This window comes from Convolutriloba macropyga, chromosome 4, assembly GCF_964194025.1.
Source record: "Convolutriloba macropyga chromosome 4, txConMacr16.3, whole genome shotgun sequence".
Lineage (NCBI taxonomy): Eukaryota > Metazoa > Xenacoelomorpha > Acoela > Convolutidae > Convolutriloba > Convolutriloba macropyga.
In genome coordinates, this window is record NC_134471.1 from 65337564 (window position 1) to 65352488 (window position 14925).

The 14925-nt window shown below is 34.5% G+C and overlaps 1 protein-coding gene across 3 annotated transcripts in view; it reads right to left on the reverse strand.

The window, feature by feature from the left end:
* Positions 1 to 14925, reverse strand: part of LOC142337833 (uncharacterized) — a 116631-nt gene that overhangs the window by 48962 nt on the left and 52744 nt on the right. For all 3 annotated transcript variants that reach the window (XM_075387366.1, XM_075387364.1, XM_075387365.1), the window contains 3 exons: positions 9682 to 9836; positions 5781 to 6021; positions 118 to 325 (listed from right to left, as the gene is read on the reverse strand). In XM_075387366.1, the coding sequence (XP_075243481.1) occupies positions 118 to 325; positions 5781 to 6021; positions 9682 to 9836 (604 nt within the window). The remainder of the gene's footprint in view (positions 1 to 117; positions 326 to 5780; positions 6022 to 9681; positions 9837 to 14925) is intronic.

Genomic DNA, 14925 nt, shown 5'->3' on the forward strand with positions numbered 1-14925 from the left:
AAGAGAAGGCCCATAATAGCCCCAGCTATCGCTGTGCAGCTTTTAATCAAAGTAGATATGTTGGATATAGATGTCTTCTCAACGGGTATTTTAATTAATCTAGAAAGATTGTGTTACCTTTTTTCCGTGTTTATCGTCCTCGACAACATTTTGACTTGTCTTTTGGTGTCGTGATTGTTGTTGTTGTTCACCCTGTAGTATCAGTAGCCCACTTCTAGCGGCAGAAGAGGAGGAGCCAGAGCCGTCACGTGACAGCTCCCCCAACAGATCAGCTCCACTTCCCTCTTCCCCGCTTTTCACACTCTCCATTGAAAAGGAGACATTCCTGAAAAAGTTTTTGAAGTAGAGAAAATTGAATTTATGATTGGTTTCTGGTCAAAGCTTAATACAAATATCAGCTGGGAATCGCTCTAATGGAATTTAATAACCTAATGCACTATAACTTAATGACCGGGCTTTATACCGTTTATCCCGTTGCTTTTGATTTTGCTCTTTTGACATTGACCGTATCCACTACATTGCAAAATTCAATACGTGAACCATTTAAAATCCCTTCAGTTGAAACAGTGAGTGATGTAAGTCACGAGTCAAACGTGAAAAATGTGACTTATGTAAAACTAAAAACGTGATCAAAAGGTAAAGCGAATTAAAAAACAAAGCAGGACAAGTCCTGAACTATAATTACAAGTTTTCATTGACTAACAAAAAAACTAGACCTAGAAGGGACTATGAATGGATTGTAAAACAATTTAGAAAAAAAGTCCGCATGTTGACAAACACCACTAGGGAGAAAGCAAATTTTTCTTCAAACACCGTTTTCTCACTCGACATTTAAATTCGAGTAAAAACATTCCAAGCCACAAAACCCCTCGATTTTTCGTTCCATTTCCTTTTTCGGTGTTACCAAAATCACTACTCCAATTTGACTTCAAAAATCATGAAACTGTGTGAACAGATAAAAAAAAACATAGCTGGAAAAAATCTCAATCTCAAGAATTGAAATAACTAAAAACATCAAAGCCCATGACCCTATATGCGCAAAAACACACAGAAAAACTTTAACAAATTTGAAGATTTGTTTCCGAGATCTAGTGTTTTATAACTAATAATGTTAACATCAAATTATGAAAATACTGACTACTAATCATTAGATTGAGAACAATATACAACCTTCTGAGAATTAATGAAAAACAAACCACGAGACACATTCAAAAAAATCAATTTTAAAACAAAAAATTTTTGAAAGTCTGTGGCCTCAAACAAAGAAAAACCACAACCGCATGCCAAAATCAGCAACCAAGGCAAACCATAAAACCTTAGCGGTCGTAAAATGCCTTTTAGCAGTTGTAATGTCAGAAAAAAATAAAATAACTACAAAAAAAGAATGAACAACCAATTCGCCTGATCAGTTCGAAAAAAAAACGGGATCTCAGTCAAGAAAAATAGCCGTTTACCCGCTTGACGCACATTTGGACTGAACCAGAAAAGGCAAAAAATTAAGAGATAAAATTGGCCAGAATTTTTCTAGGGGTCAAAGTGTTCTTAGTTGGTGTGCAAATTCTTCATATTCGGTTAAATTCTAAAATTACAATTAAGTCAGCTTCTAAACTAAAGGCTCTTAAGCTTAATACTAATGCTAGATAGCCATCGCTTTATTGAACTTTGATTACCTAATGTACTATGACTTAATGAACGGGCTTTATATGTTTATCCCGTTTCTTTTGATTTTGATCCTTTGACCTTGACCGTATTAACTACATTACGTAATTCAATATGTGAAAGAATTTAAAATCCATTCAGTTGAAACAGTGAGTGAAATAAGTCACGAGTCAAACGTGAAAAATGTGATTATATAAAACAAACCAACGTGAAGCCATTTTTTTTAAAAAAAAGGAGAGCGCCTAAATAATAGCCGTTGAGAGGCTGACGGTGGCTATTAAAAACGTAAAAAGTTGGATATAACGAATTGACCAAAACTACGCCACTCTTGAAGGCCAGCTAGAACTTATTTTTGAGACAAAGCAATGAGACCATAAGAAAACCAACAAGACCATGCAAGACTAAAGACTTAACTTGAGGGTCAGCGACACTTATTTTTGAGACGAAGCAATGAAACCATAAGAAAAACAACAAGACCAAGCAAGACTAAAGACTCAACGCTAAAGACGTTGAAAACAATGAAGTGAAAAATGACAGTAATCAGCCACGGTGGGAAGATACCACTTCGTTAGCTTTGAACAGAAACAGTTGCATTGATAAACATAATCCCAGTTATCACCCAATGAGACCTGTACCTAATGAGATTAAACTTTTGCGAAGTAGCGCGAAGTCACCAAAAACAGCAGCTGTTAAACCAAACCGTTAACTATGGTCATTTGTGCCTCATTGTCAATCAATCAGACTTGTCATCAAAGTAATGACACAACAGAACTAAAAATATTCAGGTAAAAATCAAATATTCACTTCTATTTTCTGCCAAAAATGTGTCAGAGTGATTACTAGCATTAACTGCACGCTGATGAACTCAAGCAACTGCAAAAAGGCGCAAATAGAAAACATATGTATCATATTAGAAGCACTCAAGAGAAAAAACTCGCAACACAAATCAAAAGAGTACAAAAACCGATAAAAAGCGTCTAAAACGGCGAAAACACAAAAACACCTAAAATTGCTAATAAAATTCTAGAAAATGATTACGATGTTCAAAAATGGTCCAAAACATACAGATACTTGCTGGAAAGCTTCAGAAAAAACACCTTACCCAAAAAAGTGAAGTGAAAACTAAAAGAAACTGCTTCGAAAAAGCGGCATGTGATCAAAAAAGTTCACTCGCTTAGCGAAATTTTTTTCACTTACTCCCTTTGCTCTCTTTCGAAATCTGGTATGAACAAAACCACCACTCTCTCTTCTCTCCACTCTTTTAATCAGTAAAAGAAAATCACTATTTTGCACGTGCAGCATTCACTTTTACATCACGTTTCAGAACAATCAGACCGATTAAAAAACATAGCCGGAAGAATTCCGGAACCGACTTGAAGGAGAAAATTGGTCAACCTAACTGATATTTTGCACATCCTACTTAATAACACCAATCACTTTGAGACAATAACATGAAAAATTTTGCATGAAATGCAACTATTGGCAAACGACCAAGCGACACGTTTAATTTTTGTCTATAAAACTGCTACAAACTGACAGAAAAACCATCAAAAGTATTTCAAGTTGAGAAAACGGATGTAAAGAAAAGGAAATGATAGACAAAATGAAAAAGAACTAAATTCTCTACGAAATCTCAGAACAAGTCAGCTACAAATAAGGCAGAATTGCCATTTTGCTATCTCCAGATTCAGATATATGCAACAATAAAGCAAAGAAAAAAAACAAGGAAAAATCGTATTTTTTAATTGAAAAGTGCCATATATAGCTTTCAATGACGTCTGGCAATAGCCTCAAAAAAATTGAACAGTGCAAAAACCGAAAATCATAGGAACTTAGCAATACGCAAAAACAAACAGACGAAAATTGGCCAGAATTTTCTTACAATTACCATCTCAACTAAAAACAACTTTAGAGAGAAAATAAAAAATGTTTCTAGAGAAAATTATCTGCTACTTTTTTCTGCTCAGGCATCTCATCCAAAAGTTGACAGAAACACTTCAGACAAAAGCAAAGAACAAAAAAAATTAAAATCAACTCAATCAAAAGGCAGACAAAACAATTTAAAGAAAAGATTTGAACTATGAACCTCCCCAAAACCTGAAAAAAAAGAAATTGAAGAAAACAAAAAAGCATTTAAATCAGTTTGAACTAAAAAAAAATCTTGAAAAGTTGACTGACAAATTTTCTAATAATGCTTTCAAAACATGAGACAAGTGATACTAAGCTAAAAAAAGAAAAACAGTTGAAAATTTGTCTAACTCTCTCATATTTCTCAAAAAAAAATTTTTACAGACAAAACTGCAATCAATAGACATACTTAAGTAATAGGATTCTGCAATACAAAAAAATAAAAGCAGTAGAGCAAAAAAGCCAAAAATCGCTAAAATTCGCCTAAAAATCAGCAAAACAGCTGAAAAACGTTCAAATTGGTGTGAAACAAATAAACTACCAAAAAACTTCAAATCCCTGTCGAAACAAAACCAAAATTAACAAAACATCACAAACTTCTTAACCAAAAATTTGGATTACCACAAATTTACAAAAAAGTTGAAAAAAATGCAAGTTTATAAAAAAATCGCTAAAAATTGTCATATTAAATGAAAATCTCTTCCATGGCAAAGAAAAAATTTCAGTAACTTATTATCAAAACCTTTGGCTTTTTTCTGGCCCCTGCGTCTGGAAAGACGCGAATAATGAAAAACAAATGTCAAAAAATTGTAAACGTTTTGTCAAAAAGAGCTTAAATTCGTGATATTAAAATGTTAATATTAAAAAGAGCGCGGTGGGGGGGGGGGGGGGTAGGGGAGGAGGGGGAAATATTGGTGGGGGTCAACATTGGGGGTGGGATGTCCTCAACCTCTAAGAACCGCCCGTCACACCATAAGTATAAGTCTCTAAAACAGTTTGAGCTGGAACTGAGCTGAAAGGCTCTAAAAGCACTTATTGCCCAATGGGCGCTACCTTTTAAAATTTTTTTGAGGAAAAAAAGCCAAAAACGTCAGACGAAAAATCAGTCAAGCAAAAAATTGCATTAAAAAAGACCGACAGGACTAATATAATTTCTACAAAGTGAGGAAGTAATTTTTGTGAGTGAGCTAAGTCAAGTGTGCCCAAAAATTTAATCACGCCAATGAACAAAAAACTCGCTCCACTAAGAGCGAAAAATGACGTCACGCACGCAATTCAGTTAAAATTTCATGGACGAATGAACAAAAGCAGATTTGAAGAGATTTTGACGTCATATGGTTGTAACAAAAATCTTGACGACGAAGTAAAAAAACATAAGAGGAAACGTCCTGACGTACAATTCAAAGAATGTTCACTGACTAAACAGAAAACAAGACCTAGTAGGGATTATGAGCGAACTGGTAAAACCATTTTTAAAAAAAAGTAGATCAAAAAATTAAAAAAAAACAAAATCAAAGTTAATATGCGAAAAATTGAAAAACTGAAATTTGGTTTAAGCAAACAAAACTAGGCCTAGAATGAACTATGAATAGATTGGGGAAATCATTTAAAAAATCCGATTCAACAAATCGAAAAAACAGTAAAAATCAAAGTGAAATTGCCGCATGTGAACCAAAAATCACTAGCGAGAAAGCGAATTTTTGTTCAAACACCGTTTTCTCACTCTGCTTTAAAATTAGAGCTAAAAATTTCACACCGCAATACCACTCGCTGTTTCGCTCCATTTCCTGTTTCAGCGTGTTCAAAATCACTGCTCCAATTTGACTACTCCAATCATGAAAATGTGTGAACAGATCATAGAAAATAAGACAGCGCCCCAATACAATTCCAATTCTTTGAATTGTAAAAAACCAAGAGCCCAATAATAGCCTCAGCTATCGCTTCGCGGCTATCAAAAAGGACTTCTCCAATACTCCTCTTTAAGTCGTAAAAACAGAAAACCAGAAGGCCTCTTCGAGTCTTTTCAAGTACTTTGGATTGTAAAAAGGAGAGCGCCTAAATAATAGCCGTTGAGAGGCTGACGGCGGCTATTAAAAATAGGGTTGCTATAATAGAGGGCGGCTATTAATCGCAGCCTTGATCGCAAATCTAGGCTTTTAATCACAAATCTTGCAGTAGCCTGAAAGGGGGATGTTCTGTGACTACAAATGTACCTCAGATTATCGACACTGTGTGACTTTGCAGTGAGAACTGAGGAGTTATGAGAGGCCATGCCTCCTCTGCAACTGTCAAGTCCTCCTCCTCCCCCACCTATCTCCTCAATTCCACATTCATCCTGACCATCATCCCCCTCCTCATCCTCATCGTAGTCTTCTCCCTCGTTCCCTCCTCCATCTATTGTGTCTATACTAGACTGGCTACTCGAGTACGGCTGGATCATACTGGAAGAAGATTCTGAAACATTTTCAGAATTTAGACCAAAAAAAGCTTAAAATTTGATTATCAAAAGCAGACATTTTGGCTTTACGGAGAAGCATTTTTCGAAGCCTTGCAACAGAAACACTGCGGAGCTCTGTAACGATAAAGTAAAAACTGATGGGCTAAGATGATTATCAGAGACATACAAGCATGAAAATTTATTTGTTGAAATTATAAACCGTCCCATATTTTTAGAACGTCTTTAAAAATATCTTAAGTCGAATTTAATTAAATAGTTTGCCTCAGGACGGGCACTTTTCAAATCAGTATTCCTTTTTCTATTTGTTCCAGTTTCTATTTTGTTATTTGAAATACAAAAAAATGTATATTACTAAAACCGGTACATTTTGAACATAGCCAGCAGATTGCCGGAAAATAGCCGCGATAGACGCTTGTGGCCTTTCATGAATTGAAGCAACTAAAGAAGCAAGACCAGTCCTTTAATAGACCACTAGACATTTCGGTTAGATTCGGAGTGTCATTTTTATGAGACACTTACGCTCTATTAGGAAAGAGCACTAATGTAGCCTTTTCAAAATTAATATTTGAAATCAAAAACCTGAAGACTCTAATACTCAAGAATTAGGGCATATACGTTTGGTACTACTCAGATACACACTTTTGACCTTCAACTAGTAAATATCAATAAAAATTTAAGTTCATTAAGCGAGTTCAGAAGTCATTTTTAGAGTGAAGTAAGTCACGCAATTAACCTAAAAGCAGAACAAATGATGTCACACACAACCATTTACCGCATAGCAGTAGACATCACTAAAATTGAAGTCAGTTGCAAGAAGTCAGGTCGCAAGAATCAACGATGGAGACGACGAATTAAAAAACATAGCAGTCCTGGCGTACAGTTCAAAGAATTTTATCTTTTCCTTTTGCACCCCCCCCCCCCCCCCCAGTACGTTATGCTCCCACTTACAGAGCACGTGTCATTACACTATGTCAAAACATTGCATGTGCGTTTGAGGTTGCAAATAATATGCACCCACTAAGCTGGCGGGGCACAAACGGAAAAGATTCGAATTTTCATTGACTGGACCTAGAGCGGACTATGAGTGAATTGGAAAAACCATTTCTAAAAAAATCAGATCAAAAAGATTAAAAAAAGGAAAATCAATGTCAAAATGCCGCATGTGAACAAAAAAAAACACTAGCGAGAAAGAGAAATTTGATTCAAACACAAAATTAGGCCTAGGATGAACTATGAATGGATTGGGAAAACCATTTAGAAAAAAAAGCCGATTCCAAAAATCGAAAAAACAGTGAACATCAAAGTGAAATTTTCTCATGTGAATAAAAAACCACTATCGAGAAAGCGAATTTTAGGCCAAACATCGTTTTCTCTCTATTTTAAAATTAAAGAGAAAAAATTTACGCCACAATACCACTCGCTATTTCGCTCCACTTCCTGTTTCGGCGTGACCAAAATCACTACTCAGATTTGACTGCAAAAAAATCATTCAAATGTTTGAACAAATCTTTACCCAAAACAGAGCCGGCAAAATCCGGGCAACGACTCCAGGAGTCGTTTTCATCAAAGAATTACCTTTAAAATCATCTGGTTCCTACTAAAGTAACTACTAAAAACAAAAAAGAACAGTCAACGAATGATAATAGCACATAAAACAAACTGAACTATAAAAATTCAGTACACCTTTCTATATAAAATGAGCCAAGTTCTTTGTACGCAATATAAAACACTAAAGTACGCGAGCAGCAAAATTCAAGCCATGTTAGGCTCCCAAAACATTATTTAGGAGGAAAAATTTGAATACTGCAAGAAATGGAAGAAAACCAAAAATGATCACTTTCTGCAAGTTCTCTCAATCGAAACACTATTTTACAATATAAAAACAGAAATCAATTGTTAACTAAATAAACTTTGTCTCTTAATTTATAAACATTAGTTGTCGCTTTTAATTACAAAGAACGCTATAAAACTAAACAATGACCAAAAAATTTAAAATTGAAAAATGAGAAAACACTACACCGACAGAACAATACTCAAACGCAAAAAATCGTATATTACCAAAACCTAGCCATCAGAAAATTCACTGAAGAAGAGTGCTGTTCAAAATTGGTAAAAGTGAAACTAGGAAAACCTCAAAGCCAAATTATATTAAAATCAAATGCAAAAAAAACTAAAAGAAATCAAAGGAAAATTTAAATTATAAGGTCAAGTCGATAGTTTTCAATTTAACAACGGCAAGGCGAATAAAACCATACATCTTAGGAGAATGTTAGAACTAAAAATGCTAGAAACTCGAGACTACATACATTGCGAAAAAGAATTAAAAAACACTAGTTCGCAATTTCTGAAAAATCAAACACTATTTTGCAAACTCTAAAAAACCAAATAAAAAGAGGTGGAAAAATATGCATATTTCGTTATTAAGCAATTGAAGTTTAGGAACCTTTACAAGTCCTGTCTCAGTAGAATTGAAAATAGCTCAGTTGCAAAACAGTAAAACCATTGGAAAAAAATGTTCAAAAATGGTAAAAATTTTCAAGTAATTTTGAATAGTCACCCCCGAAACCAATTCAATTAAAAACAAAAAGTAAACCAAAAACACCGCCGGTTCACCAGAAGGCTTTTTATGATAAATAAACTCAGAGTACAAACAAAAATACTTAGAAAAAAGTGACAAAAACCGCCGAAAATGGATTGTCAAAATGTGTACAATTTTATTAAAAAAAACCACCTAACGTCAAAAATAGGCATCCAGGAATTATCAAAAAGACCTTCATATATTTACTAATCTAATCTTTAAAAAAGTCCGCTCAAAGAACCAAAAATGAAGAAACTAATGAAAAAAGCCAAAACTTGACGAAAAAAGAGAAATATGGGCCAATTTTGCACTTGAAACGCATTATTAAGCTCTCAGAAATATTGTGGTATCGATTTCAGGTGGTTGCGTAATCATGCGGCATCGTTTAAAATTTATTTCTACAGAAACCAAATTACAATGAAAAAATGAGCCAAATGGACGAAAACACGCCTAAAAACTGTCAACTATATACGCAAATCTCTCAAAAAGTCTTTTCAAAATCAAAAAATCATTCACTGAACGCAGCGCTTGAAACAAAAAAACTCTCGCGCAGAAAACGATAGTTCACACGGCGATTTTTCTCACTTTTGCTTTTAGCTCAAAACGCCGCCTGAAAAAATAGTAATTCCGGTGAAAAAAAAACCTTGAGAAAACCAATACTCCTCTCCGAGTCGTAAAAAAAGACGGCGCCCTAATACAATTCAAGTTTTTGGAATAGTAAAAAACCATAATGTCCCCAATAATAGCCGCTATCGCTTCGCGGCTATTAAAAAACTATATGACAACTTACTTGGTTATAAAACGCATGATTAGTTTTGATCATTAAACAAACTTACGAAATTACTCAGCAAGAATTTAATTCGCAAAAAAAATTCTATTAATTACGACGTCAACATAGCTGCAATTGCGCCAAACACAATCGCATCTTAGCTAGAATGCATTTCTTCATTTTTCTTTTTTAGGAGAATATACATTAAATACTAGACATCTTTCCTTCTTTCGGGCATAGAAAGTTTCAAAATCCTGCTATCTATATTGGTCAGATAAATCTGAAACTTTTAAAAACCAGAATGTTTACTTTTCGGATGAGTGATTGTTGTGTGATCGGTGGAGTTTTTTGGTCCTGTTGTACTTTTGATAGCTTTTGAGGCTGTTTGAAAGGTGGACTTGATCCTCTGCTTGTCTACTGCAGCTGCAGACCTGTCTGTGGAGGAGGATGGTGGTTGTCTACTCCTGCAAATACAACAGGTCACAAAAAAACGCTGAGAATAAAAAAAATCGTTCTTCGAAGGGCGAAACTTAATTCAAGCGTGGTTTTCGTTGTTTCAACTTGATTAGAAATTTCTCATGCATGAGTCTTCTGGTTAAGTTGAATCTTCAGTTGTAAAAGACGAAAACCCCTCAACACCAACGATCGCTGAAGTCCAAAAAATTTTAAAAACACACATATCCAAGCCAAATACAAGCGACTTCTTTTCAATTTTGTGTTCAGTTTTTATCAGAGTAAAACAGAATCTCATCAACTTTCCTGCAGCTCGATATACGATAACCTTCTTAGACAGAGTCAGAATGCCCGGAAATAACCTCTAAGTTCCCCCTGAACTCCACTGAGATTGAAAACAAGAACTTAACAAAAAATCACAGCCTTTTATTTTTTCAAAAACTTAAACTTGTCTGGTTTTTGCAGGCAAAGTCGGTTGAATTAGGTAACTATACTGCATTCAGCTTCTTAATTTGTTAAATGTTAAACAGATTAGTACTACTAACACTTAGCATTTGGTCTAATCAACTCCAGTAACCTATATCAATTTGTTTCAATGAGCACGCTTCATTGACTTATCATGTTTTTCTTGAGGTTGCTCTTTCGCGGTGACCAAATTTGAGACTCTAGAAAATTTAATTGGCAAGATTAAAAGCATGCAGCTATCAATGCTAACGTGTATCAGCTAAAAGACAAAATTATTTACATTTAACCAAGACATGGCAAAAATTTAAATCAGTTTTAAGTCAAATTTTTCAGTTTCGAATTCTATTGGAATCATTGGAAAACGGCCCGTGTCTCCACAAAATCAAAGAGACAAAAAATGGAATAAAACCGGGAGATTAAACTGGATCAGAGTTTAAAAAGATGAAAATAATGATTCATCAACTGACAATAAATTTTATTGACACGATTGCAAACATTTTATTCTGTAAATAGCTTTAATAAAGTTGATTTTACCTGATGATGCAGGTAATCGCAAAAAAATTTTTAGGTTTTTTCCACATTGACTTCAACTTATCTCGGAATATGACTCTTTGTAGATTCGTTAAAAGAATATTCCCACTTGTTTGGGAAATGAGCGCATTTTCCCCGCCGACATACAAAACTAGCTAGACAAAATTTTCGCAGCGGAAAATCTTTATACATTTCAACGAATGCCCCTTCTAGAGATATGATTATTTTTAAGATTAGAAGTGGACTGCATAACACCGCTTCACATCCTGTAGCCAAAAGCTACCAACTTACTGCAACTTAATGTTTTAACGCTTTGCTGGTTTTTCTGGTTGCAAAATAAGTGCGAAATCTTAATCTCTACTATTTTCTACCCGTCACTAAGCTTCTCACTGAAATAAGCGCAAACACGAAAAACACGCAACTTATTGAATGAAAAACGTTGAGATGAATCGCTATCGAACGACAGACGGGGGTTAAATTGAGAGGCGCGTAGCTTAGAGTTTTATGGGAGCAAACAAAATAACTCAATGGGGTTTGCACCACTGACCTCCAGGTTAGCAACCTGACATCTTAACCACTCAGTTACAAAAGATTTGATTTTTGTTTGCTCACACTCAATTTGAGCACCAAAATATATTTTATAACGAATACAACTTAAATCTCTCAAGATGAAGAACTATAGTGCGAAAACGTCACTCAAGAAGCCGAAAAAAATTCAAGAAAACCGCCAAGCAAAACATTTGCGTAAAATGATAAGAATACCATTAAGAAACATTTAGAAAACATAGGAACACAACAATCATTATGAATCAAAGTTCTAGAAATGTGCAAGTAAAGTATCTAATTCAAAACCTGTTTTCGAAATTCTGCAATTACTCAAACTATCGATTCTTTTATAATATCTTCCAACGTTAATAGAGAACAAAGTCACACAACAGAAAAATTAGAATTTTTAGAATTTCGACTCATTTAGCATTTAGTTTTTGTTAAAGAATTTTATAAAATTTTCTAATATTTTCAAAATCAAATGTTCAATCGGTTTGGAGTTACACGTCAAACAAACTCTGAAAGAAAAACGAGAACTGAAACCTTAAATCAATGGAAAATCCCGAACCAACACCTTTTATGACTTAATTAAATCTGTTCAAGTCCTTAACTGGTTTTCATAAGCAAATTTTTTGCAATAAAAGCTTTCAACCGAAGTAAAACATAGAATGAAAAGAAAATATTTCTCCAAATTGTCAAATGATGAACTCTGCAGCAAGAAACTGGGATCCAATTTGTGGACCCAAAAAGTTGCTAAAGAGTATAATGAGTGAGAAAATTTGATATTCCGTAAGGCACTGACAATTGCTTTAAATCTGATGCAAAAATTGTTGCCTTGTAAAAAAAAACAGTCACATCTAGATGAGCTAACAGTCACATCTAGGTGAGCTAACCGAATGATCCTGAGTCACCAACAAAAGCACTACTCAGCCTTATTAAAAGTAAAGATTGAGAACAAAGTGCTTGTATTGATGCATTTGAGTGCAATTTTTCTTTCTAATTAGGCAAATTTCAATAGAAGGTCGCAATGATCTCGACATGTTTCCATTCTGTTTGTAAATCTTTCTGCAGTAGTGAAGTTAATGTTTTTTCGCTTTGTGCGAACAATTTATTGGTTATGTTTTTAGATAGGTAGTATTACTATTACTCACAAAAATATATCAACTAGACATTTGATGATCAATAGAAGAAGGCGTGTAACCTGTTTTGAACTCTTAGAAAAAGGGGAAATGGAGAATCAGTAGTTCTCCGAAAAAATATCATTAAAGATGATTTATTACAAATTATGGATCAGAATTTGTCATCTTTCAAGTGAAAAGCTTTATTTACTTTCATTTTTATCATATTCGCCAGTTTTGATGGTACCAATAGCTTCCTTAGCTTCATTTGTCCTTAACGCTTGCTAACTATGGACAGGGAAAGCAATTTTTTGAAATTGATTTACATTAATCAATAGTCATTTACGGCATAGCTAATAAAAACGATCAACACGATTGTTATGGACAGTGCATTGAGAATGTTGTAACATAGGCAAATTTTCTGCAAATCTGTTCGCATCCGATTGCTATGTTGTTTTACATAAATCAGAGGCGAAAATCTAAAAGCAATCGAACAATTTTTCTTATCCATAATAAGACTTATCTCGCGGCCTCAAAAATCGCAGACGTTTTACTGAGATAACTTTTAAAATGATGCCGCACTACCATTAAAAGGCATTAAAAATAGAAGCAAGATCCATTATGAATCCACGTTTCATTAAAAAGTTTCAAATAAAGTATCTAATTCACAGCTGTTTCGGTTGTCGAAATGCTGCAAACATTCAGAAGTGTTCATTGTTTTGTAATCACTTCCAATGTTAATAGAAAACAAAGTAACAACACATAAGTTCACAACTTTTGCAAACAATTTCGGAAGAAAATTTTCAATCGGTCTGGATTTAGACTTAAAAAAATCTTGAAAGTAATATAAGAAATAAAAGATTAAATCAATGGAGGTTCCAGAACCAAAACTTTATGACTTAATAAAATCTGTTCAAGTCCTTAAGTGGTGTCCAAAAGCAAAAAACTTTGCAAAAAAATGCTTTCAATCGCAGTGGAAGGATCGAATTATACACTATGTTACCAAAAAGCTACGTACACCAAAAGATTTTTAAAAAGCAATAGAAACAACAAATAATATAACATTTTGAGTTCAAATCAGTTCTCTAATAACGGGTCATTACACCTTTAGCTTTTTTAACGTCTAGTAGACGGTTTGTATAGTTTTCATACAGGTTTCTCACGACGTCTGCGTCAATTTCATTCCAAATTTCATACACTTTTTCTTCTAAATTTTCCCAAAAAACTGTCTGTTTTCGTAATCGCTGCTTCGAAATCGCCCATAAATTTTCAATAGGATTCAGATCTGGACTGTATGCTGGCCATTCCAGTACCTCCCACTCGTTTTCTTGGAAGAAATTGCCGTAATCTTCGATTTATGCACAGGAGCATTATCTTGCTGAAAAATAAGGTCCAGGAAATACATTTTTTCTTCGTAAATTTTCAAAATTTCCAAACAACCGACAGCGTTTAGCTTATTTGGACACTTAACAAGCAATTTCCGTTCATCTGATCGTATTGCATCCCAAAACATAAGTGATCGTTTGTCCGAACTCAAATTTTTTGAGTTTTTTTCGAGAAATCTCGTTCCATTTCTTCGAAAAATTCTAACGATTCCGTCGCTGGAGATGCGCACTCTTGTTTCATCAGTAAAAACCACATTCTGCCAGAAAAAGAACGGCTTCTTGAGCATATTGAAACACCATTTTGAACGAAAACGCTTGCTTTTCTTCTTCAAACTGACTTTTTTTTGCAGCATTTCTTGAAAAAACGCCATATTTTTTGAGAATTCGTCTAACTGTACCTCTGGAAATTGTATCGGAGCAAGAGAAAGCGTTATGAGCCACACGAATTCGCTCCAGTGAGGTTTCAGGATCTTTCAAAACATCGGCAACTAACTTTTTTTCTGATTTTTTTGACAATTTGGGGGGTCTTCCTCTCGATTTTTGGGCCTCGAAACTGTAGTTCTTCAGGTAACGTTTGTATGCATACTGTGCACTGGATCTTGATTTCAAGTGGAGTTGCTTTTGTATTTTAGACCATGAAAATCCGACATCTCGTAGCGTAACAACTTGGCAAACCGTAAAAGAACAAAGCGGTTTAATCATCTTTTCTGTTTAAGCGGAGAAAGTGAGAATGAAATTTCTCTTAAAACTTCTAAATTTCACACCTTTTTTCACACCTTAGCGCAAATCATGGTTATGAAGCACGAATCATGCTTTGAAATCATGCTGTACGTAGCTTTTGGGTACCATAGTGTAAGACATAATCCCTTCAATTTGCAAATGAAGAACTCTTCAGCAACAACTGGGAATCAAATTTATGGAACAAAAAAGATGCTAAACTGTCTAATAAGTCAGAAAATTTGATTTCCCATAAGGCACTGAAAATTGCTATAAAGCTGCTGCAACAACAATTGTTTCAACATATAAAAACCAGTCATATCTAGTTGCCAGTAATG